At 44.3% G+C, this 27,986-nt stretch overlaps 5 protein-coding genes across 5 annotated transcripts in view; 2 read left to right on the top strand and 3 right to left on the bottom strand.

Annotated features, from left to right (window-relative positions):
- Window positions 1–27,986, bottom strand: part of LOC129507845 (uncharacterized) — a 36,095-nt gene that overhangs the window by 6,124 nt on the left and 1,985 nt on the right. The window lies entirely within an intron of this gene.
- Window positions 8,172–9,166, bottom strand: LOC129507933 (histone H2A type 1-B). The gene has a single exon (XM_055322754.1). It carries the CDS (start codon window positions 9,135–9,137, stop codon window positions 8,745–8,747), a length of 393 nt encoding a protein of 130 aa, XP_055178729.1. The 5' UTR covers window positions 9,138–9,166; the 3' UTR covers window positions 8,172–8,744.
- On the top strand, window positions 9,395–11,708 carry LOC129507934 (histone H2B type 1-K). The gene is made up of 2 exons (XM_055322755.1): window positions 9,395–9,857; window positions 10,876–11,708. The coding sequence occupies exon 1, from the start codon at window positions 9,454–9,456 to the stop codon at window positions 9,832–9,834; it is 381 nt and encodes a 126-aa protein (XP_055178730.1). The 5' UTR covers window positions 9,395–9,453; the 3' UTR covers window positions 9,835–9,857; window positions 10,876–11,708.
- On the top strand, window positions 23,777–24,214 carry LOC129507932 (histone H2A type 1-H-like). Its single transcript, XM_055322753.1, has one exon. The coding sequence runs from the start codon at window positions 23,792–23,794 to the stop codon at window positions 24,197–24,199; it is 408 nt and encodes a 135-aa protein (XP_055178728.1). The 5' UTR covers window positions 23,777–23,791; the 3' UTR covers window positions 24,200–24,214.
- On the bottom strand, window positions 24,385–25,160 carry H1-5 (H1.5 linker histone, cluster member). Its single transcript, XM_055322757.1, has one exon. It carries the CDS (start codon window positions 25,080–25,082, stop codon window positions 24,402–24,404), a length of 681 nt encoding a protein of 226 aa, XP_055178732.1. The 5' UTR covers window positions 25,083–25,160; the 3' UTR covers window positions 24,385–24,401.

Below are 27,986 nucleotides of genomic sequence, written 5' to 3'. Positions count from 1 at the left end.
AGATTTACCTAGAAGACATACAGATATTTCAAGACTCAGAAAATAAATTTATTCCAACAGAGTAGAAATGCCACAGAATCTGATTTTAATTAAGAAATTCATGGGTAAGAAGTAAACATTAACTGATGTGTACATGGGTGGAGAGGAATGAAGGCCCTCTCTAGTGACTTGATGATAAGCGGGGTGTGATGGTGGGGAGACCAGTGGCAGAAGTTGGCAGCATCATAACTGATTGGGTCCCCATATAATTAAGTTAAAAATGTGATGTCCTATTCAGTAAGATTCAGATGAATTAGGAGAAAAGGGAAGGGAGGTCAGTCATAGTGATGCAGGAAAAAAGGCAAAAGAAAAATTATGCAATTTCCTTGCTACCTACTGCCCACTGACAAGTCCTTGAAACAGGACTTGTCATACTTCTAGGAATTCAGCTGCCTCGATGTTAATATTTTGCTAAGGTCATAAGGCAATCTTTTTTAAAAAAAAGATTTTATTTATTTATTCATGAGAGACACAGAAGGAGAGAGAGGGGGGCAGAGACACAGGCAGAGGGAGAAGCAGGCTCCATGCAGGGAGCCCAACATGGGACTTGATCCCTGGTCTCCAGGATCTTCAGCCGTGGGCTAAAGGCGGCACTAAATCACTGAGCCACCCAGACTGCCCCTCATAAGGCAATCTTAGCCCGACCCCCAGGATCCTGTAAGTCTGCTTTAACCTATACAAATTCCTTTAGAAATCTGCTTTATCTCTAAATCCCCCAAGATACATATTAGCAGTCATCCCCCTTGCGTATGACCCACTGATGCACATCTGAAGGGTCTCATGACTCAGGTTTTATTAGATGATAATAAATGATCCTTTCCTAGCAACAGCTAGCCCCCTCAAGGTCCTGGGAACCTTGCTTCCAAAATTCCTGAGAGACTTGCGCTCTCCCTGACCCCCTCCCAACTTGAAAGTATACCATGGGCCACTGTTCGTGACCCCAGGGGAGTTCATTCTGCCCATGGGTCCTGTCCACGTGCTTTCATAATACCGCCTTTTTTGCACCAAAGACATCTCAAGAATTCTTTCTTGGCCATTGGCTTGAACCCTAACATCTTTTCCTACATTAATAGTGTTTCAGAATTTTTTCTGATCTCAGCTGTCTGGTGTCCGCAGACCCCCATTATGTGTCTTGAAGGAATGAAGAGGGAGACCAGACACAGTGGGAAGCAACAAAGCAAAGTTTTATTAAGAGGCTAGAATCAGCTCTCCACACAGAGGGTGGATCCAAGAAGAATACCGATACACACACACACACACACACACACACACACAAACCCCACCCCCAGCAATGAGAGGAGATTGCCTTTTGTGCAGCTTAACAGGGATTCTTTCAGTGGGGACCCTGAAGGATTTCTGTGTCTTTGATAGGGACAGTATTCCAGTGAGGCTACCTCCCCAAGCCCAGCCCTCTTGGGTTTTTTTTCTCTGTGGTTTTTCCAGGAGGCCAAGCAGCTGAGATATAGATCTTACCCTTGGGGCCGCTGGTCCTTACTGTAGTCCTCTCTGCCTGCCCCTGCCCTGTTCCCACTCCCATCAGGTAGCTCCCCACTGCCCTTCCAGGGGTCTATGACTGCTTCCTGCTGGGGAGGCACGGTGCTTCCTCAGCCCTCTGTCCAGAGGTCCCTATCATAGGTAGGGGTTGTCTCCATCTGTAGCTGCATAGACAGTACTGTCTGTTGCCTGATGGACTCTAAATGAGAAAAGAGAAATAAATCAGATATGGGGATTTAGAACATAAGATCCAAAAAGCAGGAGGAAGATGACTAAGGTAAAATGGCCATCACCAGCATCAGAGTTGGCACTAACGGGAGCCCACCACGAGGAGAGATCCTCTATTTGGGCCACCAGGTTACCTGAGGAATCTAAATGAGTGACCATCTAACCTGTGTTGTTAATATAAAAGCAGCATTCTTCCCCAGAGGAAGGTACAGGTGCTCCCTGCCTGGGAGGTCAGGAGGTTAGGAGGTCCAGGGCTCAGTGGTTTTGGAAGGTCATGCCTGCCAAGCAGTTTACTTGCTGTCTGAGTACTGGGGCTCCCTACACCCACATTTTGGATTATTTTATGACATGTGGCCCGAGGTGGGAGCAGAGGCATAGTCTTGACTGGAGCTAAGTAGGCCCCTGGGATGAAAGAAGGAAGGCTGGTTCTCTTGGAGCTGGGGGCAAAGCCCCCGAAGAGCTTCACTGAGACTTTGCCAGAGGGATGACACAATTTACCAAATCAAAGACTCCCTTATCTACCAGCAGCTCATTTAATTACAAGGATGGGTCTCCCATAAGAGACCTCAGAGGGGCTGGAGCCCCTTTCTGCAGGAGTGTTTCTAATCTGGAGTGAGGCAATAGGGAGAGAGACACCCAATTCTGACTTGTTTCTTGTGCTAGGTGTCTTCTTTCTTTCTTTCTTTCTTTCTTTCTTTCTTTCTTTCTTTCTTTCTTTCAAGATTTTATTTATTTATTCATGAGAGACACACAGAGGCAGAGACACAGGCAGAGGGAGAAGCAGGCTCCATGCAGGGAGCCCGATGCAGGACTCGATCCCTGGACCCCGGGATCATGACCTGAGTCAAAGGCAGAACCTCAACCGAGCCACCCAGGTGCTCCTCTTGTGCTGGCTTTCTGAGGTGTTGTTTAATAACCTCATTAGTGCTTTCTACATTTTCCAAGGATCGGGGTATCCAGCATAGTATGAGTGACAGTGAATTCCCAAAGCCTTGGATACTCTACTACCTGGGACTTAAAAGAGGAGTCCTTATCACTTTGACCAAGGAAGTCCAAAGGGGGGATGATTTCACTCGTCAGAGTCTTTACCACCTGAGGTCTCTGTGGTTCTGCGGGGAAGGCCTCCACCCAGTGTGTGACGGCATCTACCCAAACCAGGAGGCATTTGTATCCTTGCACTCTAAGGCACATGTCTGAAATCCATTCACCAATCTCCTTCAGAGTAGCTCCCCACTCACTGTATGCCTTGGGATTTGTGGATGACAGAACGGGTTATTTAGTTAGTTAGTTAGTTAGTTAGTTAGTTAGTTAGTTTTGGCAGACTTCACAAATCTTTAAAATGTGTTTAATGGTTTTATTCAGGTTTTCTCCTGTAAAAAACTTGTGGTCTCTGCAAGGTTTTATCCTGTCCCAGATGGAAGGTTTGATATAGGGTTTTTCCAAAGCTTTCCATTGGTTAGCGGTGGGTAGCTGAGCCTACCATCCTCCGCTGGAGCAGCCTGTAGGCCAAGGGGTACCATCTCCTTCTGAGGCCCGTTGCTTTTTCTCCATGGAGTAGCAAGGTTTTTCCTGGGTTCTGAAGCCATGCCAAATTAGCGAGGCAACAACAGGGGCAGCTGAGGACCTGGAGACAGATTTTGCTGCCGCATCAGACAACCTATTCCCTTCCAATACCTCACCTGTTCCTCTTTGGTGCCTCTTGCAGTGTCTCACTGCTACCTCTCCTGGTGAGGTACGACCTGTAGGAACCAGCTGATTTCTTGATTTTATTTAAGGGGGGAACCAGAGGCAGCTAAGAAATGCCTCTCTTTCCAGATAGTGTCATGGCATGCAAAACCAGGAAGGAGTATTTGGAGTCAGTTTAGATGTTTACCCTTGTGTTTCTACGCACTCCAAAGCTGTGTTGAGGGCTGTTAGTTTAGTCAATTGGGCGTTTGATCCAGATAGGAAGGGATTGCTTTGTATTGTTTTGCGTAAAGTGGCAAAGCAACCATGGAGTACCTAGCCTTTCAGGTGCCGTGCTCAACAAATTAGCTTCTGTTGGTGAATAGGGTCCACTCTGGATAGGGTCTACAGTGGGATTTCCTGGAGGTTCTCCCGAGCAGCATAGGTTGGAGCTACAATTTGTTGAGTCGTGTGCTGGCTCTGTACCCTCCTCCCGATGGTGGAGTTTGAAGTGGAGCAAGTTTTTATTTGCATGAGTGAACCTTCCAGTAAGAGTGCCTATACTGCAGAAGGCGGCTCTCCGTGAGCCAGTGGTCACTATCAGTTAATAGGACACCTTGAATATTATGGGGGATGTATACAGTAAGATCCTGTCCCAAAGTTAATTTTGTAGCCTTGGGATTAAAAGAGCAGAGGTGGCCACAAGCCACCAGGTCTTGCTTTTTGCTGGCTGTGCAGTCAGCTCCTAGCCTGGGTTAGAATGCCCAAGACCATTCCCTTCTTTTCAGTCACATCTAAATTGTAAGATCTCTCTGTAGAAAAGCTCGGGGACACTGAGCAATGCATCTATGAGTTTTTTTCCAAAGCCCTTTCTGACTCTGGGCTCCATATTAATAAGCAGGTTCCAGCTGCCTGCATGTCCTTGATCAACTGGTAAAGAGGTCGTGCTATTTCCCCATATCCTGGTATCCATAAGTGACAATACCCGGTTATGCCCCCAAAACCTTTCAACTGCTTAAGGGTTTGGGGAGAGAGGCAATGGGCCATATCCTATCCTCTCCTGGTCTCCTTGTTCCCTCCGAAGGAACTAGACCCAGATATTAGACAAATGTCTCACATAATTGATCCTCAGGTTGAGAGACCTTATACCCCCTTGTATCCAGAAAATGTAGAATTTTTGGGTGTCAGCTTGTATGATCAGCTCAGAAGGGAGCACATAGCAGGAGACTACCCCCATATTGTCTGCAACTGAAAATTCTGAGATGTCAGGACAGGGCCTGTCCACATAAATGCAGACTATCCCGGAATCGTTAAGTAAAACTGTCCATGTTAACTGGGTGGTTGGATTCATGGAGTCCTCAAATGTAAACAGAAACAGAGTCCACATAAAGGGGAATACAAAAGAAGGCATATTTTAAGCCTAGGACTACAAGCCAGCTTTTACCTGAGGGAATTTGAGCCGAGGGTGCAAGGGTTGGGGAATGCACGATGAATGGGGATCACAGCCTCATTCATAATGCAGAGCTCTTGTACCAATCTCACTCCCCATTGGATGTTTGTACCACCCCCCCCCAAACTGGGGTGTTACATGGACTGCTGCATTCTTTTAAGAGGCCCTGCTGCTTTAGATTATTTTTAATTTTTATCAGGCCCTCCTTTGCTTCTGGTCTTAGTGGGTAGTGTTTCTGATAGGGGAAGATTGTCAGGTCTTTAGGGTGTATGTGAACAGGCACCTCAGTTAAGACTGGACCCAATTCTCCCTGAATTGCCCACACCTAGAGATTAACATCAGTCTATGTTAAGGGGAGGCAGTGGCTAGTCTGTCCAGGGGCCATTAATATGGGAGTTCCCAATATCTCTTACTAAGAGGTGTGAAGCTCTCAGGCATTATTCAGAAGGAGTGAGAGAAAATTAGCTCTCCTCAGGTGAATCCCAGCAGGAGAGAAAAAAAAATCTGGTTATGGGCTGTCCAATGATGCCCTTACAAACAATGCTGAGGGGAGAGTTGTCCCAGGGCAGAGAGTAGGACAGAAAAGGTGAAACAAAATTGACTGGCTTTTCCTCTATCTCTAGAATTACCTGAGGTTCTGGGTTCACAATGGCAAGTTATTCTGGGAGAGCCACCAGGAAGAGCCCTGGGTTCCATCAGACCCTGTCAGGCGTGCTGGTTGTCTGAGCCTCATAGATTGAGATCCTCGAGGGTATTCAGATTTCCAGGGCCCTGGATGGCCACAGAGGTGGCATCCGGTACCAGTGTCTCCGGGGACTGCGTTGGTAATGGCTCATAAGGGCGCAATGAGGGCCTGTACTACTTTCTTAGCCTCTTTCTTGTTCCTTACTCCCCTCTGGGCCCTAGTTGTTAGACACCTGGTTAGCAGCTCAAGGAGCTCTTCGAGGTCCCCTCAGGGCCACAGCCAACTTTTACAGCTTTTTCTGAATATCTGGGGCTGATTGGGTCACAAATTTGTCTTTGAAAAAAATCTTAGCCTCAGAAGAATGGAGGGAGATAGATTCTATCAACCTCCTTAAGAAGGCTGTCAGGTTTTTCTCTTGAGTTTGGGTAACAATAGACAGCTTGGCATAATTTAGAGGTTTATCCTTTGACCTCTTAAATTTGTCTAGGCCACAGGCCTGGAAGTGACCAAGGTACCAATTTCTGAGGGGATCGTCAGGGTCCCAACTGGGTTCTTAGGCAGGGACAACTTGGGCTCCAGTTGGTAACTGGAAGTCCCTCAGGGGCCCACCTGTGTCCTTATGATTAATTAGCTGTTCCTCCCCAAATCTGTCAGCAGTGGCCAGGACTCTATGCCTCTCTGCCTCAAAGAGATCTTGATTTCACAGGAACATTACATCCTTCCAGGTTAATTCAAACACATAAGTGAGATTTTGGAAGGCTTCTATAAATTTATCTGGGTTTTTGGAAATTCCCAAGGTCCCCTTTGTCTCTGGGCTTGGAACAAAAAGGACACCTGCTCCTGGGGCAAAGCAGGACCTCCCCTTGGTCCTCTTCCAGGTACTACATTTTCTTGAAAGAAAGAGAGCCTCCAAGCATCAGTACAGGGTTCAGGATAGGTCAGGGGACCTTATCTTAAATCTGGATCAAGTGATTGAGACCTTAGGGAAGACTGAGCTGGGGTGGAAAATCCTCTGCAGACTACATATGCTTGTCTCCCTTTGGAGTGGGGGTGGTATCCTCTGTTCCTTTACCCCTAAGGTCCAGCCATGAGAGAGAGCAGCCAGCAGGCTTCGCCAATACTGCTTTGCTGACACATGCCCTTATTTTCCTTTAAGGCCCAGAAACATTGTCCAGAGGGCACTTCTCCCCATTTTCCCTGACGTTTGCCAAACAAGTGCAATTGTAGAAGGGTATTATAATCAATACTTCCCTCAGGCCGCCATGTCCCCTCCTCCAGTTTCTATTGTGCCATGCCTTGGAACAAAAGAGAATAAGTCGCCTTTTGTTTCAGGTTTGCAGGTCAAACTGTTCCAGTTATTCAGGAAGCATCCCAAGGAGTACTGGTTTTGGTCAGGGACTTGCAAATGCCCATCTACAGCAGAGAGGAGAAGGCATCCCTTGCCTCAGCTCTTCATGGCTAATCAGGAGGACTTCTTCCTGATGCAATGTCCTGGCTGTCCATGCAACTAGCAGCCCGGGCTGCGGTTGCTTCTGCCCAGGCTTGACCCTACTCCAGGAAGTGACCCCACTTTTCCTGACTCTTATTACCTCTGGGTTTCCCAGCCACAGGATTCAAAGGCTACAGGCTGTGACCCAGGAAGACTCCATTAGCGGTGGATGGATGTGCCAGACTTCTGGCCCATTGAGAGTTGGCATGACGGGCATAAGACCATTGTTCTGTTGACAAACCCATTTTAAGAGGTTAACAAAGGCCAATTTCTGGAAGGACAGAGCAGGCCACCAGGGAAGGGATAAACTGCCAGGGTGGATGCCTGTTGCCCTTCCCTTCTCAGCAATACCTACCCCGATGCATTCCAGCCAGACGGGGGTCCATTTTAGGATGGTCATAGTTGAGCAAAGGGGCGGGCCCCTTGCCAAGTGTAACAAAATGGTCCCATGTATTCTGACGGTAGTCCCTCATGGATGTCAAGCAAGCTTGATCCATAAGGTGCAGGGATATAGCATTCTGTCACACAAAAAGAGCAAACATGTTTAGTGGCTGGAAGGCAGCAGGTCAACACTGCCAGCGCGACCCCAATGAGGGGATTAAGGGTGTGTGTGTGTGGGGGGGTGCTATTTCTAACATATTCTGGGCCTGATCCCCGGGGACGCCACCTGCCCTGCCCTCCTAGTCAGCCTAGATGCTCTCTCTACCTGATCGGGTAACAGGTGAAGGAGTAGGACTCAGATGCCACCAGACAGGAAGGCAGAGGCAGAAAGCCATTCCTCACCATATCAGGGTACTGGGAGTGAACTGGGAGTGAACTGGGCATACGATCCCTTGGGGGCCTTTCCTAGCTTTGTGTATCCCTTCCCTTAGAGAAGGGGTCAGTGGGAACTATCACCAAAGACTTGAGAGCAGCAGCCCCGCTATTCCGCTGAGTGCCCATCATGTTGAGGACTGTAACAGAGGGAGGGACTTGCCCACTACTCAGATGCCCATGGTGACCACCAGAGATCCCAGAGGAGCCCCCAAGAAAATGGTTCAGTATTTTTGAATCTGTTTTCTGGTGCCCGCCATCTGTGGTCACACCGCTAGGAGGAATGAAGAGGCAGACCAGACAAAGACTGGAAGGCAGCAAAGCAAACTTTTAAGAGGATAGAATCAGCTCTCCACACTGAGAGGCGGATGCGAGAATACCCTCCCACCGCTCAGCCATGAGATTCCCTTTTATGCAGTTTAGGCTGTGGCTGTTGCAGCACAGATCCTACAGGATTTCTTCCTGTCTGATATGCTGGAAGTTCCCAGCCCAGCTTTCTTGGGCTGTTTTTCTGAGAGGCCGCCAAGAGTGCTAGGGATCTAACTAACCCTGAGGCCTCAGGTCTTGCTGTAGCCCAGTAACAGGATGCCAAGTTTGTGTCCCAGATGGACATTTGATCCTGCAGAGAAATCAAGAATACCCAAATTTTGCTCTCGTGGGTTCAGTAAAGCAAGTCTTTTTTCTTCCAAAGACTTCAGTTTAGGGACTCTCGGGTCAAGTGACAGATTCACAAATACCTTAGGCAACCTCTTCTTTTTTGCAGGTCAGTATTTAAACCTTGCTATGCCAACAATGGCTTAAAGGCACAGCTCTTTTGGTTCATTAAGTGGGTGGCTCTGAAAAGAGCCTTTTGGCTTGGGCAGGTGGAAACTCTGCCAGATCTACTTGCCCTTGGCCTTGTGGTGGCTCTCGGTCTTCTTGGGCAGCAGCACGGCCTGGATGTTGGGCAGGACGCCGCCCTGCGCGATGGTCACGCGGCCCAGCAGCTTGTTGAGCTCCTCGTCGTTGCGGATGGCCAGCTGCAGGTGGCGCGGGATGATGCGCGTCTTCTTGTTGTCGCGGGCCGCGTTGCCCGCCAGCTCCAGGATCTCGGCCGTCAGGTACTCCAGCACGGCCGCCAGGTACACCGGCGCGCCCGCCCCGACCCGCTCCGAGTAGTTGCCCTTGCGGAGCAGGCGGTGGACGCGGCCCACCGGGAACTGGAGCCCGGCGCGCGACGAGCGCGTCTTGGCCTTGGCGCGAGCCTTGCCGCCCTGCTTTCCGCGACCTGACATGACGGAGGAAAAAGGGCAAACCAGAATAGGGTGAGTTAAACAGAGGTACCCTACTTATAGTCTCTATTGGGCACAAAAATGAAGCTGTGCCATTGGCTAAAATTACAGTTTCACCTAAACCAATGCAATTCTGGTTTTCAACTACACTTTTTTTGATTGAACAGAATTAGTACATGACGTTTACAGAATTCACCAATGAGGTACAGGGTTTGACTCACTGCCTCCTTTGTTTAAGAAGCTGTGAATAAAGAGGACGCTTAGAGCCTCACACTCTTCTTCCTGTTATTTTCAAGTCCATTATCGGCTACTCCCGGCCATGCCCGAGCCCGCCAAGTCCGCGCCGGCCCCGAAGAAGGGCTCCAAGAAGGCGGTGACCAAGGCGCAGAAGAAGGACGGCAAGAAGCGCAAGCGCAGCCGCAAGGAGAGCTACTCGGTGTACGTGTACAAGGTGCTGAAGCAGGTGCACCCCGACACGGGCATCTCGTCCAAGGCCATGGGCATCATGAACTCGTTCGTCAACGACATCTTCGAGCGCATCGCGGGCGAGGCGTCGCGCCTGGCGCATTACAACAAGCGCTCGACCATCACGTCCAGGGAGATCCAGACGGCCGTGCGCCTGCTGCTGCCCGGGGAGCTGGCCAAGCACGCCGTGTCCGAGGGCACCAAGGCCGTCACCAAGTACACCAGCGCCAAGTGAGTCCGCCTGCGGCAGAACAAGCGGTAAGACTCCGCACACACCCAAAAGGCTCTTTTCAGAGCCACTCTGTGTTCTAAAGAGAACTGGCACTTCTTTACCCTGGGTGTTCCTTTGCTGTAAAGAAATAGTATGTGAATTACACGTTTTCACCTGACTGGAAATTAATTACAATGTATGATAAGCTTAAGTAACGCTGGAGATGTATTTATATGGGTTTCGCTCAGGGAGGATCACGTTCATTAACACAAATCGAGTAAGAAAATATTCCTTGTCTCCACAGTAAAAGCTGGTCACCTTTGACAATGTCAGCCTGGCAAAAAGTTACAGTAATGCCTCCAGCGCTCTATCCTTAAATGTAAGGTGTGTTTTATGAAGCACTGAGCACAGGCTAAGGACTGCACAAATCGTTTGTATTCACTTATGTTTCTTTGGGGAAGGGGGATGGTGCTGACTGTCCCCTTGAGTTTGTATTTGCCACATACTAGGTTAGAAAGGCAGCAGGAAAAAAACAAAACAAAACAAAAACCCGAAGAAACTCCTAATTCAAAATGTCCTCGGGCTTCAGTCACATGCCACGTTGGTTGGGGATGTCCAATCCAGACGCTGCGCGGCAGTTTCAAAGTTAGGCACCGGGTTCCCTTCCCGCGTCTGTCCTAATGGGGTTAGGGTGGGCAGCGTGGCTATGCGGGAGGCGGTGCCACTGCACCACTGCTTCTTTTCTCTGAGTGAAATTCCTCTTCGTGGGAAGGATTACACTCTCTCCTACCTTTCCTGGTCAGAAGCCATTCTGTATTTTCTTTCTGTGTCACTTGCATTTCGTGTTGCTATTGGGAAACATTTAAAAAGAAAACTAGAAGGGCAGGGGAAGCGCTGTTCCTTCTCCCCCAACTCAGGAGGTCAAAATCCCTCTCTCCATTTTAAGCTCTCAGGACCCGCACATTTGAAAGTATTTTGGTCTTTGCCGGGAATCGGGGTGGAAACACTTCTCCACTGAATTGTATTTGCTGAAGTTTTTAAATAATACCTTTTATCCAATTCCAGTGCTCCCATGACAGCATTCTACTCCGAGGTGTTTACCTGAGAGTATTCTGCAGGCACTGAACAGGACACAGAAGGATGGACCAGCACTCTGCTAAGCAGCAAAATAGGAAAGGCAACCACATATTCATGGCCAAAAGAATCAACAAATTTATTGAGATACGTTCACTCAGTAGGAGTCCATATAGCAAGAAAAAAAGATTAAAATACACAGTTGTAGTTGGATGAATTTCAGAAACCTAAGTCTCAGAAGGTTCATAGATGATGCCACTTTATACAGCTCTAAAATATATTTCATTTAAGTATATAGAGAAGCACATGTAAGTGTATTATTCAAACAGCTTCTTTAAGAGCTTCATGAATGAGTTTTTGAGAATTAGGAAGTGGATGCCTCAGCGACAGTCACAGCAAGAGGATATAGACAAGAACAGAGGTAAATACAAATTGTTGCCTACATTCTAGATTTAGTGCTAGAAGTTCTATTGTGGGTGTTTGATGCAATTTGTTTTATACTTAAGTTGTATGTTACATATATTCACTTTCTGTATCAAATGTGCTGAAAAATATAGTAGGGAGAGAACCCTTGCATGAAAACAAGTTCCAAGGGGAAATCCCCGGGTGGCTCAGCGGTTTAGCGCCTGCCTTCCTCCCAGGGTGTGGTCCTGGGGACCCGGGATCCTTCCGCCCAGGGTGTGGTCCTAGGGACCAGGAATCGAGTCCCACGTCGGGCTCCCTGCATGGAGCCTGCTTCTCCCTCTGCCTGTGTCTCTGCTTCTATTTCTCTCTGTGTGTCTCTCATGAATAAAGAATAAATAAAATCTTAAAAAAAAAAAGAAGTTCCAAGCATCATCTACTTTGTCATAAAGGAAATCTTATAAAGGAGAATTCCAAATCTTACAGTGTTTCTGTAGACAGAATTTCTTTCAAAGAGCTGGAGAAAAAAGACTGACAGGCCATTAAAAAGGCCTGTGAATTTAGAAAATTCAAGATTTGGGCTACAATTAAGTCAGCAACCCACCTTCTCCAGCTCTTGGTGAACTTTCTGTCTACTCAGCTTTTCTTTGTGACAGTGTGTATGAGGAGATACACACACGAGTGTGTGTATTTTGTGTTTTCTGTATTCATGTATATGTATGTGTGTACATCCCTCCCTCAATTTTATTAGAAAAGTTATACTGTTTAAATATATATATTTTCTCTCCTTCCATCATCTCTTAAGATAGTTGATAGTAAATTCACTATATATTTGGTTCTTTACTTTTCTGAGCATATAAGCCTTTGATCTTGTCCACTAAACCATTAATGCAGAGAATCAACAGCAAATTCTGATATTTCTTTGTTTTACAAAGTGAGGGAGTTGGCAGATAAAAGACCAGGGGAGGGATTGGAAGATAGGATTGAGAAGGATTAAATTAGCTAACCACATATCTATCTTGGGCCTGGAGAACATATGTGTGTGTGGGTACAGGTATAGATAACATTACAGATACAGATAAAGGTATAGGTAGAGGCATGTTTTGGCTATTAGGGACCACCTGAATGACTCACAGTTTTCAGCGGGAAAGATATCTGGAAAGATATGGGGAGGGAGTGGCTGAAATCTGTGCGGAATAGACAAATATTTGCATATCAAGTCCATTATACTACAGTATTTAGAAACTGAAAATTCCTAAGAGAAAAAATAAAAAAGAAACCAAAGCTAGATTTTATGGGTTATTTGTGCTTTGGTGATCTGGGCATCTAACTTTTTGTTGTTCAAAGTATCTTGGTTTATGTCATTGCTGAACAGCCTTGGGAAATTGACTTGAGCTCAGCCAAACCTGGATGTCACTTTACTATTTGATACACTTTACTATTTGATACTGGAATAGCTGGTAGTTTCAATAAATCACACGATTGGCACCAGATATTTTTTGTCATTTTTTCCCTAAAGAACAGTTTTGAGAACACAAAAGGAACAGATTGGAACATCAAAATAGATGAGAGAGTCTTGTTGTAAAGGAGAGATTTTTTTTTTTTCCCAAAGTCAGTTACTTGAACACGGCCTTTGTCCAGCCTAGAGAAATTCATCTTTTCTTCATTGAAAATTCCCTTCTGTGGAGGTTAAACATTAAATAGGTACTGACAAAGCTTAACTCTGTTTTCACTCCTTTCCAGATTCCATTCAGTTTGCCATCCTTGAGTTAGGAAGCTGCATTGGACACATGAAATTAATTTGACCACAACATATCTTAGTTACATTTTAGTTTCTTTAATGTGGAAAACACATCTCATCTTGTCATCCATAACTGTCCAAACCATCTCAACTGTGTATAATTTCTGCAGATGACTAGTTTAACCACTTCCTGATACCTCTTCACTTCTATTTAACTTCTATTTCAGAGGCTTGTCTTTTCTGATGTCGTCACCATATCAGCCTCTTGGGAGGCTTCACGAGTAAAGCAGATGTGTGGTATTAAAAACAACAACAACCCACAATTAAAATGCACAAGGAAAATTTTTGTTCAGATTTGAATAAGAATAAAAAATTTCTATCAACTCCTGCAGAGTTGAACATAAATGTAAGCATTCCTAGGGAGCAATGAAGAGGACTGCTTCAGCTTAACTTGAGTTTATTGAGGGCCTTTTCAGTGCAAAGAACAAGGCTAGGACCTGGGCACGGTAGACTAGATGGATCAAGACCCCGCCCCCTGCAGACTTGTCAGGTGTGCCAGAATTCCTACTGAAGGAAGAATAAAACAAGTGCCTCGACCAAAGGTCTGCATCTACATCGAAAATAAGCAACTCTTGGGACACCTGTGGCTCAGCTGTTAAGCATCTGTCTTGGACTCACAGCATGATCCTGGAGTTCCGGGATAGAGTCCCACACTGGGCTCCTGCAGGGAGCCTGCTTCTCCCTCTGCCTCTGTCTCTGACTCTCTCTCTCTCTCTCTGTCTCCATAAATAAAAAAATAAATAAAGCAATTCTTTTTGATGGAGAAACTATGAAAACCTATAAGGGAATGCTAGAATTCCAAGGATATTAATTTGGGGAAGACCTTCACATTTCAAGGCACAAGGGCAGAGGCTTAGTCCAGGGCCTGCTGCCACCACTGAGAGTAGCAGAGGGGTTGTAACCTGTGTTTATTGACATGCTATGATGTCTGTGCTTGTGTCGCTTAATAAACAAGTTACATTTGGGGGGTTTAATTTATGAAAAGCAGGGGTTCCCATACCTATCATCTCCAACATTCCCAAGTCAAATGTTTCTAGTGCCCCTTTTCCAGACCACTAAGAAGTTAAATTTTTAGACACTCATTAATACTTAAATGCATACATAACTTATTAAACACCATAACTGTTGTGTAAACACAAAATAAGAGACAATTGGGCAGCCTGGGTGGCTCAGGGGTTTAGTGCAGCCTTCAGCCCAGGGCGTGTTCCTGGAGACCCAGGATCGAGTCCCACGTCAGGCTACCTGCATGGAGCCTACTTCTCCCTCTGCCTGTGTCTCTGCCTCTGTGTGTGTGTGTGTCTCATGAATAAATAAATTAAAAAATAAATAAATAAATAAGAGACAATTGTTTTAACAATAAAGGAGATAATTTCAACATATACATTCTTGGGTCCTACACTCAAAAACATAAATTAGAAGTTGGGTATTTGCCTGTATTAGTGAGAAATAGAACCAATAGGGTAGGTGTGCATATATATATATATTGAGAGATTTCTTATAAGGAACCAGTTCATGTGATTAGGAGGCTGACAAAGCCAAGATCTATAGGGTGAGTTGGCAAATGAGAGATCTTGGCAAAGAAAGATCCAGGGCAGCCAATGGCATAGTTTCTGTCTGGATGCCAGCAGCTTTGAGACCCAGGCAGGTTCATGTCTCAGTCTAAATTCAAAAGCAGGGGGATCCCTGGGTGGCACAGCGGATTGGCGCCTGCCTTTGGCCCAGGGCGCGATCCTGGAGGCCCGGGATCGAATCCCACGTCGGGCTCCCGGTGCATGGAGCCTGCTTCTCCCTCTGCCTGTGTCTCTGCCTCTCTCTCTCTCTCTGTGACTATCATAAATAAATAAATTCAAAGACAGGAAAAAGCCAACATCTCAGTTCAAAAGCAGCCAGACATGAGTAGTTCTTATTCGGGAGAAAGCCATTTCATTCCTGATTTCAACTGGTAGAATAAGGCCCACCCACATTCAGGGCAAAAATCTGCTTTACAATTAAGTCTACCAATTTAAATGTTTTGCTGTCATCCAACCCCCCCTCCCCCCCTTACAGAAACACCCAGAATGATGCTTGACTAAGTATCTGGGTAACCCAGGCCTGGTCAAGTTGATGCACAAAATCAGTCATTACAGAACCTACGTATAGAATCATCCTGAAAGCAACAAGGATTGACTCAAATGATCAGACACCATTAATAGACTTACTCTCAGTGATGTGACTTTCTTTTCTTTTTTCAGAAAGTGCCAATAATTCTTGGGGGACATATGAAAAGAGCAAACTACAACCTCAATTTATAAAATGCATTCTGGGAAACCTCAGTGCCTATTGAACTACACACAAACACACACATGCTTCTTTTTAAAGGAGTCAGGGTCTAGGATTGATTAACAGGTTTTTTGCCTTCAGATTTACTGAGACACTTGGAAGTCATACATAACCTGAACCAGTTCTTTGTGGGACATCTAGCATCCCTGGTCTTTTCTTAAATGTCAGCAATGCACCTTCCCCCAGCACTGGGACAGCCTAGAAACAGTTTGCCTGTTTTCTAGAATGTTCTCTAAGGGCCACTATTGTTCTGTGAGAATGCAGACACTGATCATTTTCATTACAGAAGCTACATAATGGAAATGTTAAAGGTGAGAGCAGCTGGAAGGCATCCAAGAATGCTGGAATGTGCTCAGAAATAGTCTGCAATGCTGATGTGTCCATTGCAGAAGAAAAGACCTAGCAAGGCATCAGCCCTGGGTAAGCCAATTGGTCCATGTGTTTAGTTGAACAGTTCCTAAGTCCTTGTGTTGCCAGCATCTGACCTGTGGATGTGTGAACAAGCAGGGAGCCTTAGTGCTGAGATGAGGGGGAGAGCTTCCCTAACCCAGAAGTCCTCTCCATTTGCTGACAGTCTGACCAGCTTTGTATCTGTAGGCACACCAGTCCACTGGCTTTGAACTAAGGCAGCAGCCATGAGACTTAGGTTCAGCTTTATCCCAATGAACAGAAAAGGCACAGCAGGACATTGAAATATGAGTGTTAGTCCACCTCTCTGGAATCCACTGACACTGGCTATATGACCTTAGACCTTGAGAACACATGGAAACTTAACTCTCCTCAAAACACATGACACAGAGGGATCCCTGGGTGGCGCAGCGGTTTAGCATCTGCCTTTGGCCCAGGGCGCGATCCTGAAGACCCGGGATCGAATCCCACGTCGGGCTCTCGGTGCATGGAGCCTGCTTCTCCCTCTGCCTATGTCTCTGCCTCTCTCTCTCTCTGTGGGACTATCATAAATAAATAAAATTAAAAAAAAAAAACATGACACAGAGATATGATGATCCCAGAGAAAGAATGAACTCCCCACAGCCACCTACCACCTCCTAGGGAGGCCTTTACAACAGTGATCTCATTGCAGAGACCTCTAGCCTCCCTCCCCTGGCTACCAACACTGCCTGATACACAGACATATCCTCTCTCTGTAAAATTGGTCAGTGATGGTGAAGAACTCCCCTTCCTGGAGTTAGATGTGGAGTGAGAACATGCTCTGGGAAAGACAAGGCACACGCTGCCCCTGCTTGTCCTGGGATAAGCTATCCCCAAACCTGTTTTTACTTCCTGTTTTCCTGTCCTTACTACTGACATGTTGTAACAGTCTAGAAGGAAAGAAATGAAAATTAATGTGTCTTTGGGGAACAGGGGGTGGGATGGAAGAAGGGGATCAGTTGTCATTGAGTGTGTCCTTGGGGAAATACACAATGCAAAAAAACATGGTCATTGTCCTAAAAGACATATGTCTTAATATACGACAACTGAAGGAGATTTAGACTTGATGCATCGTGATCATGATCTAGTGTGCTGTGTTCCAAGGGAGATGGGCAAATTCTTCATAGCAGACACCACCATTCAGAGCTCTAACCACACAGCACCAAGGGTAATGAGTCTGGATTCATTTGTGCAGAAAGAGAAGCACTGTTTGGAAAGGGTTTTTAATGAGGCTAGTGACATTTTAGATTTTTAATTTGGCGGAAGCGTGCAGAGTGATAAATTTGGGGAAGAAGTCACCTGTGGCAGTGACTGAGGGATAGATGGATGCAGATCCAGAGTCCCTCACACTCCCCCTGCCCCTGCCCCCACCCCAGTCCTATTCCACACCCCACCTCCTTTCCCCTGCTCATGGCAGCAGCTTCTAGCTGGGGTGTGTGCTCCCAGCCCTGTGCTCTGACTCTGCATCCCCTCTGCAGCCCAGGGATTCCTTTGAACCTTCATCTCATCAGCTTCCAGACTTCAAAGCCCTTACCATGGTCTCCAAGGTGTTGTGTGCTTTGGCCCAGGGCTGTCCTAGGCCTGCCACCCCTGGGTCCCACGAAGCTTCCTCTTCTCCCACCACCCTCTGATCCCCTTGCTGTTCCTCCTCAGACACAATGAGCCTGTGGGCCTGGGAGCTCTGGCACTTCCCTTCCCTCTGACTGTGATGCTCCCACAATCCTTTCTTGCCTCCTACATTTGCTGCCCACATGTACCTCTTCCGTGGTTTTGCTACCACATGGCATCCTTACTGACATCATGCAAGAAATTATGGAGGCTCTAGGAGCCTCTAAGCACAGCACCATGCAAGCTTTCCCAGTGGACACAGCATAGGAAGGCTCTTGGACTGCATTTAAAAATGCTCAGTTCACAGCTTATTAAATCAGAGACGCAAGAAGCAAGGAGGAAAAAAAGGAGCAAGTTAATAGTTTAGTGGACAAGTGGGTTGAGAGCCATGCTATTGAATCCAGTGTGTATAAAACTCTTGTACCTCTCATCTCTCCTCTCAGTGCCATCAGCCTGTGTGACAGACGCAGGACAGATTCAGGACAGCCACAGGCTAGCGCACCTGGCCATACCTGAAGCTCGCCGCAGACTCTGCTACACAGACATAGGTTTTATGTTTGTTACTGAACTCCTGGTGTGCCCAAAGTCAGGCTGACTTAAGGCCGCCTGTATACTGAATGAGGGCTTTATGTGACCCTTGTGTCAGTGAATGCCAAATATTTACCATCTCATATGTTATTTAGTGCCTCCAGAAGATCTCTGGACTCTTTCATCTCTACGATCTCTATTTAACAACATATGCTCTATTTACTATGTATCTATACTTGAAATATCTTATAGGTTTTAGACTTGATCTTACTAACTAAAAACATATTTGTCTTTTATAATAAAATTGTTAATCTACAAAAGTAAATATGTGTACAGTCCATGGCATTTGTGGGTCTATCCCCTGGCAAAGAACAATAAATTTATACTGGATGGATAAATTATCCTCTTTCCTCTCCTGCTTTTCCTGAATTCTATGTTTTACACGAGCACGCTTATGCTTACACACACACACACACACACACACACACACACACACACACACAAGTACTGGAGAGGATCCCCAGGGGCCTGGATTCTGGTGTGACAGTGGGCTTGCCATTTGACCTCTCTAGCTTCCAATTGCTCAACTGTAAAAAAGATCAGGGTTTAACAAGACGATTTTTAAGTTTCCTTCTGGCATTTAGGATTTTGTCAGTTACTTATTTCTCTGCTGTAAGAGGTTTCTTTGTGCTGTGGCTTAACTTTCTTAGTCTATCAAACACATTTCAACAAAACTAAGTCTCCTCTCTTTAACTATCACTATTGCTAGGAGATTTACTGCTACAAGCCAAAAGCAGAGGAAATTTCTCCTTCATTGCCCAGCTGAATTTTGCACGAAGGAATCTAAGAGAGAAGAAATTAAAAGCCTTTGAAAGAGATATAAAGTCAAATAGTAACAGATTTACAGACAAGTCTGTGAAACTTTCCAGAGCTTTTTAAGCAATTATTTGAAAAACGATAGTAAACTTCTCAAAGAAGGAATAAATAACAATGAAGTAACATTATAGATTGCCATCATCATTGACAAAAATAAAAATGAAAAGGTAAAGATCACAACAACTACCCACCAATTAGAAAGGTCAAAATTTGGAACGCTCAAAACACCAAATGCTGGTGAGGATGTGGAGCAAGATGAGCCCTCACTCATTGCTGGTGGGAAAGCAAAATGGAAGTGTCTTACACCTTGGGAGACAGTTTGGCAATTCTTAGAAAACTATGCATACAATCCTGCAATTACATTCTTGGATATTCTACCCAAAGGAGTTGAAAACTTATGTACACACAAAACTTGCACTAGGACATATATATTAGCTTTATTTAGAATTATCAAAACTTGGCGGTAACCAAGGTGTCCTTCAGTAGGTGAATGGGTAAATAAACTGATACATCCCAGACAATGATAACGTTCAGTGCTAAAAAGAAATGAGCTATCAAACCATGAAAAGACATGGAGGAACATTAAATGCATATTACAAAGTGAAAGAAGCCAATCTGAAAAGGCTGCATACAGTATTATTCACCTATGGGGAGGGGTCTCCTTCCTCTCTCTCCATCCCTCCCCTTGCTTGTGCTCTCTCAAATAAATAAAATCTTAAAAAGAAAAAGAATAATTTTAATGTACTGTTATAACATAACAAAGAGAAAAAATCATTCCCAGATGATTTCCTCAGATGTTTAGAATGAAGAAAAATAATCCACTAATTAATGAAAGTTTTGGGGTGTGTTTTAATTTTTTAAAAATGACTTTTTCTATATCACATCTACTTTCATTGTGAAAATAATATAGAGTATAAAAGTGAGAATATAGGCATAGACTATTCAAGCAAATATTCAGTTGTTGCATAAAGCTGTTCAATAATGATAATTTTCTAAAAAACAACTATGAAGGACACCCCAATTAATATTAGAAATATGTACATGTGATGTGACTATGGAGTTGCACTTAAAATGTCTTATAAACCAAACATACTAGTGGTTTTTGCTAGTTGGTCCTTGTGAAAGTGTTTTGAGAATATAGAACTATAAATTCTTCCACTCAAAGTTGAGGGGTACCATCGTATAAATAGAACACTGGATTTTAAAAAAAGAATTCTTGATATTAATTAGATTGCACTGTAGCTTTATTTTAACTTAGTTTTATTCCCCTCCCCCAACATTTTAAACTCATATCTTGAAAATAAACTAATAGAACATTAATGTATTAGTAAATATTAATGTATTTATATTTGGCCATATACAATTATTTATATTTACCTTCAAGTAACTGAAATTTAATACTGCTTTCAATTTAAACAATTATGTCATAAAATGAGTGTGTATATGGTATGTAAAAATGTATATATATATATTTGTGCATATGTTATATATACATATAAAATATGTGTTATTTATACACATTTACAGTAAAATATATTCTATCTTAATGTTTCAAATACTTTTACTCCAAGGGGATGCCAAAAAATTCAAATGCATTGGCTGTTCAGTTTCTGATTATTTCACTCCTGATATAAGAACAGCAGTGAGATGGAGAGTACAGATACATCCAATCCTTTGAGATTTTTAAATTATATTCTATGAGCTCAAATACACTATATACATACATTAATACATACATACATACATATCCTAAAATAAATTATATATATAATACACATTTCACATATATTTTAATTTATATTGTATTTAATGGAATTAATGGAATAATCAGAAACTGAACAATGACCTATTTTTTGGCACCCTCTTGAAGTGAGAATGTTAGAAAAAATAAAATTCCATATTCAGAAAAAATAAAATTCCATATTCTTTTCAAATAAGTAGTATACAGATGATAATGACTGGAGCATCATTTGGAACTATACACGCAAAAAGGGAGCACTCTCACAGCATCCTCATAATTATTCTGTGGACTATATATGATTCTTCCAAAAGCTCAAGGTAGAATATTAAAATTACTAAAGTATTATGAATGTTGTTTTAATACATACCTAGATAAGAGTCCACCGTGTGCTTCTAAATTTTTAATTATATTGTTTTGTAAAATACATTATTTAGATTGGGAACCTCAAATCTGGTAAAGTAACCTTAGTAAGGCAATGTCTTTTGTTGGCAGAGAAGAATGAAGCTATTAGCTCAGGAAGAAAAGTGAGTTAGATTAAAAAAAAAATTATTCTGAAAAAAAAATTATTCTGGTCCAAGATAAAGGACTTTCAGTGGAAAGGGTAACACCACTTAGCCTTTGACACAGCATCTGCCATTAAAGTAGTCCTGAGGTCCCCAGAGTTAGGCAGGTGCAACAGTGCTCACAGAGAACTCCCTAACATAAACCTGAGATGGAGATTTTGGCCTTTATTCAAGAACCAAAAGTCCTCGAAGAGGAATTGATTACAAGTTTTGAGTTAATGGGTCCAAGGCGTGATACTGACAGGAAGGAAGGACAACCTCAGATTTCTGGACTAACAGTAACAGTCAAAAGAAAGGGTGGGCCTGAAAGCATGAAAGAACCCCCATGATTAAGAAGTGCTAATGTGAGAATCAAAATTAAACAAACAGAACAAGTTAGCTGTCAACTGGAATGGATTCAGCATGTAAACAGCCATGAATCCATGATGATAATCAATTGGAACAAATCCTGTGATGAGCTGAATCAGACCTTGACACTGTGTGTCTCATGATTCCTCTTTCCTCAGGTCTTGCACCTGTATTTCTGAGGTCAGCATCACATCCAGAGAAAGTTTCCCTCCTTGTACTCTTGGGAGTTTGCTCTGCTTACCCAGGAAAGCTGCAGCTCCTGCGATGCTATAGATCAGGGCTCAAAAAAGAGCTCCCTGAGAAACTCACTGATGCTTTCTCATTCACTGAAATTTCATTTCAGGGGAGCAAATTTCATTTTAATGACACTCATTGAGAATGCAAACTGATTTGCAAGGAATTCTCAAATTATCCTGTGGCTCAGCTTCTGCCAAAGGCATCCCCAACAGTACCACTAACACTATGGTTATTAAATAAAAAATGTTTGCTTTCTTTTTGTCCAAAAGGTAGTGATCCTCAAAATACGATCTGGGAACCCATGGGGGTTTCTGAGATCCTCCTGAGGAGTCTGTGAGGCTAAATTTATTTGCATAATAATCCTGAAACTTAAACTTACTTAGTTTTTCTACTGTTTTTCACTTGACAATTATATAGCAACAGATTGAATGCAGAAACAAATACTCTGCAAGAATCCAGCTGTCTTCTATTAACCTGATATTAAAGATATTTACAAAATGTAAAACATTGCCCCTCTTCTATATTTTGTTATTTTAGGGGATCCCTGGATGGCTCAGCAGTTTGGCACCTGCGTTCCGCCCAGGGCCTGGTCCTGTAGTCCCAGGATCAGGTCCCACGTCAGGCTCCCTGCATGGAGCCTGCTTCTCCCTCTGCCTGTTTCTCTGCCTCTCTCTTTCTGTATGTCACTCATGAATAAATAAAAAAAATCTTTTAAAAAATAAATAAATTCTGTTATTTTGAAAAATATAGCTATTTTTCATAAAATGTATATTCTAACATAAAATGAGACTTAGCCATGTGAAAATCAGTGACCAGAAATAGAGGACTTGAAAATAGGAGTGATGAATATGAAGCAAGATCATTTCCCATCTTTGCGGAACTTCACTTGAAAAGATGTGGAGGTGGAGGAGTGTGGAGGACCTTGTTTCCCCAGGACTCGTGTACAGAGTAAACCAGTAGAAAAATTCAATCACGGATGTACAGCCTGGATTAGCAATCTTCATCCTTAACTGATGAAAAGAGGTGATTAATTTCAGTTCTCATTTTCCTCTTTATCCGTCTTTATCCCAACACCATTCAGGTTATTTTGTGCAAATGTAGTCCTAGAGTGAGGTAGCAAGTAGGTAACTAGCACTGATGTTACAAAACAAGTGAAAGGGAATGTGACTTGGTAAATTTCCTTTAAATCAATTTATGTGATTCATAGAGCATTCTACCCTAAAGGAGGTGGTGTTGGTGACTGGAAAATGGTGGTATAACCTAAAGGGAGAAAAACTGAAGCTCTGACAATAAGATTTTCACTGCAAGTTCAGGGTTATTTTTCATTTTCACCTTAAATTTGCAGTTTTCTCAGTAATTAACTCCATGGATGACTCTTAGAATTTGGACGTTAAATGAAATATGCACAATAAAATTAATTTGGAGTGTTTGAGGTTTGTAACATTAAAAAAAAAAAAAAGGCTAGATCCTATTGAAAACATACAAGGCCAAAATGTAACTCTGTGCAAAATTAAAGAGTGTGTACAAAAGCCTTCAGATGAAAATGTGCTTTTGCCTAACTCTAAGTCAGGGTAAAAGGCAGTATTAGTTTTCTTTGGAAAGTGTGGATGGCTCTTAAAAAAAAAAAAAAAAAAAAAAACGCCTTTGGGTGTCTGACGAATACCTTTTCCGCTGGCGGGCTCACTTGGACCTGGTGTACTTCTTAAACTGGACTGCTTTGACAGGGTGGAAAATGACTAACTCTCCTCTCCCCGACCCCTCCACTCCCCTCCAACAAAAGCCAAAGGGGACAGAGTAACAGGTACTACGTGCAGTCTTTACTCACAGCCTCACGCGAAGGTGATTAAACTCTAGTGATTTGTGGTAAATTCTGGATAGCATCCTGAAGTTATCCAGTCAAAATAAGGGTATTTGAAAACCAGAATTCCATTGGTTTAAACGAAAGTCTAAGTTCAGCCAATAGGACAGCTTCATTTTGGCGCCCAGTAAGGACTATAATAAGTACTGAAACTTTGTCTCCATCTGTTCCGATCCTAGTCACTGTTGTCTGTGATCATGTGTGGGCGCGGGAAGCAGGGCGGCAAGGCTCGCGCCAAGGCCAAGACGCGCTCGTCGCGCGCCGGGCTCCAGTTCCCGGTGGGCCGCGTCCACCGCCTGCTCCGCAAGGGCAACTACGCGGAGCGGGTCGGGGCGGGCGCGCCGGTGTACCTGGCGGCCGTGCTGGAGTACCTGACGGCCGAGATCCTGGAGCTGGCGGGCAACGCGGCCCGCGACAACAAGAAGACGCGCATCATCCCGCGCCACCTGCAGCTGGCCATCCGCAACGACGAGGAGCTCAACAAGCTGCTGGGCCGCGTGACCATCGCGCAGGGCGGCGTCCTGCCCAACATCCAGGCCGTGCTGCTGCCCAAGAAGACCGAGAGCCACCACAAGGCTAAGAGGAAAGAATTAAGGCTTCTATAGCAAAAAAACTCCCAGAAAAGAAACGGTGGGACATCAGTTGTAGTACCGAACCAGTCGGTTCGGCCGCACATGAAAAACACCTAAAACTTACATGACCATTAACAAGACTTGTGTGAGTGTACAGCTGTTTTTAAAAAAAACCTGGGTGGCTCTGAAAAGAGCCTTTGGGGCTTTGTCGGCTTTTTCAAGGGGCAAAAACTTCCTACTTCTTTTTCGGGGTCGCCTTCTTGGCCTTGGCAGGTTTGGGCTTCGCGGCCTTGGGCTTCGCAACCTTTGGCTTGGCGGCCTTGGGCTTCACCGCCTTGGGCTTGGCAGGACTCTTGGCCGCCTTCTTAGGCTTGGCAGACGCTTTAACTTTCTTAGGGCTCTTGGCCACTTTTTTGACACCGGCGGCTGCAGGCTTCTTGGCCTTCTTGGGGGTCTTCTTCACGGCTTTCTTCGCCCCCGCCGCTTTCTTGGGTTTCTTAGGAGTGGCCCCGGAGGGCTTCTTGGCTCTGGCCGCGCCCGCCTTCTTGGCCTTGGGCTTGGCCTCCCCGGAGGCCGCCTTCTTGTTGAGCTTGAAGGAGCCCGAGGCGCCGGTGCCCTTGGTCTGCACCAGGGTCCCCTTGCTCACCAGGCTCTTGAGGCCCAGCTTGATGCGGCTGTTGTTCTTCTCCACGTCGTAGCCGGCGGCCGCCAGCGCCTTCTTGAGCGCGGCCAAGGAGAGGCCGTTGCGCTCCTTGGACGCGGCCACGGCCTTGGTGATGAGCTCGGACACCGGGGGCCCGGACGCCTTGCGCTTCGCAGCGCCACTGCCCGCTGCCTTCTTGGTGGCCTTCTTTTTGGCAGGGGACTTCTCCACCGGCGCCGGGACAGCCGTCTCAGCGGGAGCAGTTTCCGACATGGCCAAGAGCAGAAGCCGCTGCAGAAAGAGAACCGGAAAAACGAAAGAGCAGGTCTTGCAATGCTGCCTCACTCCGGCCAGGGGCTTATATAAGCCGGTGCTGCTCTGTGATTGGTGGAGCGTCCGATCCACTGCCCTCAGGCAGCCGCTCTTCGCGGTTGGACTCCCAAATTGTGTTTGTTAGCTCCCAAAATCTGATTAAATACTGAAAATTATTATACAGAATTTGACGTGTTGAAGCTCTCAAGGAAGAAAACAGTCTCTAGGTTCACATGCGGATTCGTGTATTCATGAATCATGTACAACAGATGAAAGATTTTTTTTTTAAATCTTTTCAGTTTTTCATAGGAATCCACTGGGTTTAAGGCATTATGGTAGTTAGTTCAAAGTTGCAGTAAGTTCTACTAAGTATTAAGTGGACATTTTAAAAAATGCTTTGTCCCTAGGTCTGCCCTTTGATTTTTGTAAGAGGAAAGACACAGGTTCTCGGTTTGGGAATAAACTGTAGTTAGTAACACAGAGGGAGGGCAGCAGCTTGCCTGCAGCCCCAAATTAACCACATAGATCTTCCTTCAAAAGCCAGTTCTGCCTCCTTGGAGTTTTCACACGCCCAATGTCTTTAGAGAATGTCTTTGGCTGTTTGGGAAAGTTTAGTAGCCAGAATGATATCTACCTTGCAGCAGGAGGAGGAGGAATAGCTTTGGCTTGAGGATCCAATGACCTGAATTTAAATTCAAACTTAAATTTGATATGTTTTTTATTGAGATGCTTTCTCCCTTTATTATTAGGCAAATCCATTATAATAAATGGGAAAGAGAAATAGGTGGCTACTGACTATGAGAAGACTGGATTGGCAATTGAAGGAATACAAGTTATAGACACTCAGAAGTAGTCAAGAATACAACATCCAGGGAAGCCTGGGTGGCTCAGTGGTTGAGCATCTGCCTTTGGCATTCATGACGTGATCCTGGGATTGAGTCCTACATCAGGCTCCCCAGAGGAGGAGCATCTGCCTAATTTAGCCTCTCTCTCATGAATAAATAAAATCTTAAAAAAAAAAAAATACAACACCCAAGATAACTGAAGAAATAACCATGAGGTTGGAATGGAGGGTGGGTAACTTTGCTACTTATTTGGGAATGGACAGGATTTTCTGACTGGCTGATTAGGGAGGTCTAATGATGACTAAAATCTCTACTGCAGTCAACACTCACTTAGTTCTTCCCTGTGAAAAACTGTAAGGAAGTTTAAAGTCATCAACGTATTTCCCTCCAAGGAACCCCTCGAGTTGAAACTATAGTTAATGAAGGCCAAATCTGGACAGTGTCCTGTTTTGCATGGCTTTCAAACTAAATGTGGTTTTTATATTTTTAAAATTGTGTTAGAAAAAAAAAACATGACAGACCATTTTTGGCCTGCAAAGCCCAAATATTTGCAATTTGGCCATTTTTCTATGTTTTTGACTTCTCTACATAGATTATGGCATATTGCTAACAAGCCTGCCTCTTTCAGAACAATGCAAATGAAAAATCAAAGAAAAGGTCTTACCAAGACAAATGTTTTAACCAAGCATGTACCACTATTTCAACCACAAACCTTTCAGATCACGGTGGTCATGGTGGTGGTGGGGACCTCCATGCTGAAGTGACTGGATAGAGGTGTAGTAAAGGCTAACACTCATTGAGCATTCACTACATGCCAGAAACTAAGAATGCTCAACGGTTTTAATTCATTTGCCACATTTCACAGTTATACAAGCTGATACCCAGGGAAAGGATGAGTAACTAGCCAAAGGCTAGTAATTCCCAGCTCTGAGGTTTGAACCTAGAACACCTGCCTCAGCTCTATTATGATGGGAAAATCCTAAAAGGAATGGGGAGAAAACAATTTTTGAAGCTTTTAAGAGGCAGCATCAAATAGTCCCTACAACTAAAGAATCACTAACGAATCTCTAATATGGGGGATGCCTGGGTGGCTCGAGGGGTTGAGCACCTGCCTTCAGCCCAGGGCGTTGATCCTGGAATCCAGGGATCCAGTTCACCTCAGGCTCCCTGCATGGAGCCTGCTCCTCTGCTTCTCCGTGTCTTTCATGAATGAATAAAATCAAAAAAAGAAAAAAGAAAAAGAAAAAAACCCACCTTTTAAAAGGAGAGGTTCTGGCCCCTTGGGTCAGTTCCTCAGTCCCCAGGTATTCCAAAACGCCAGTAGATGGGATATGAACCCTTTCTGAAAGGACAAACAAAATGAAAGGACAAACATGAATATAGGGGAAATATAAGGCCCAGATGTGAACTGATCTGATTAAAAAAAAAAAAGAAAAAAAAAAGAAAACCTCTAGAGAAAAATTCCTACCTCCTGGATTTAGGTAGGATTTGAAGTCAAAAGAAGCAAAATGAGTCAATGATACTCGTGTGAAAAGCACAAGACTTCAAAATCTTAAAATAACTGGACAAAAGTAATACAGCCAAATTGTTAGGAAACTCCGGATTTTAAGTGTAGAAACCTGTAACAGCTTTAAAAAATGATTTAATTCCGTTTGAACCTCTACTTGAAAAAAAAAATTTGAGAACCCAACTTCAGACTGAGTAGTACATCTTTAGACAGGCAAATCTAAACATTTTTAGGGCTACTGTGAGCTTATTTTATAGACAGCCTATAGGGTTAACATCTAGGTGATTGTTAGTCCATTTTCCACAATAGTCACATATGCAAAAGCCCAAGAGCATCCTCTGAACACTGAAATACTGGAAAACCAAACACGTATGGCAATCAATTATCGTTTTAGGCCTTCACATCACAGGAAAGCTAAGATGAAATTTTCTTTAGTAAGAGCATTGGGATCATTTGGCAAAAGTCAACTGTACTTGCCATTTGCGTAATGATCCACAGAAACCGAACAAGTTT

The sequence above is a fragment of the Nyctereutes procyonoides genome, unplaced genomic scaffold (assembly GCF_905146905.1).
Source record: "Nyctereutes procyonoides isolate TBG_1078 unplaced genomic scaffold, NYPRO_anot_genome, whole genome shotgun sequence".
NCBI classification, from domain to species: domain Eukaryota; kingdom Metazoa; phylum Chordata; class Mammalia; order Carnivora; family Canidae; genus Nyctereutes; species Nyctereutes procyonoides.
This window is presented reverse-complemented; position numbering and strand designations above follow the sequence as displayed.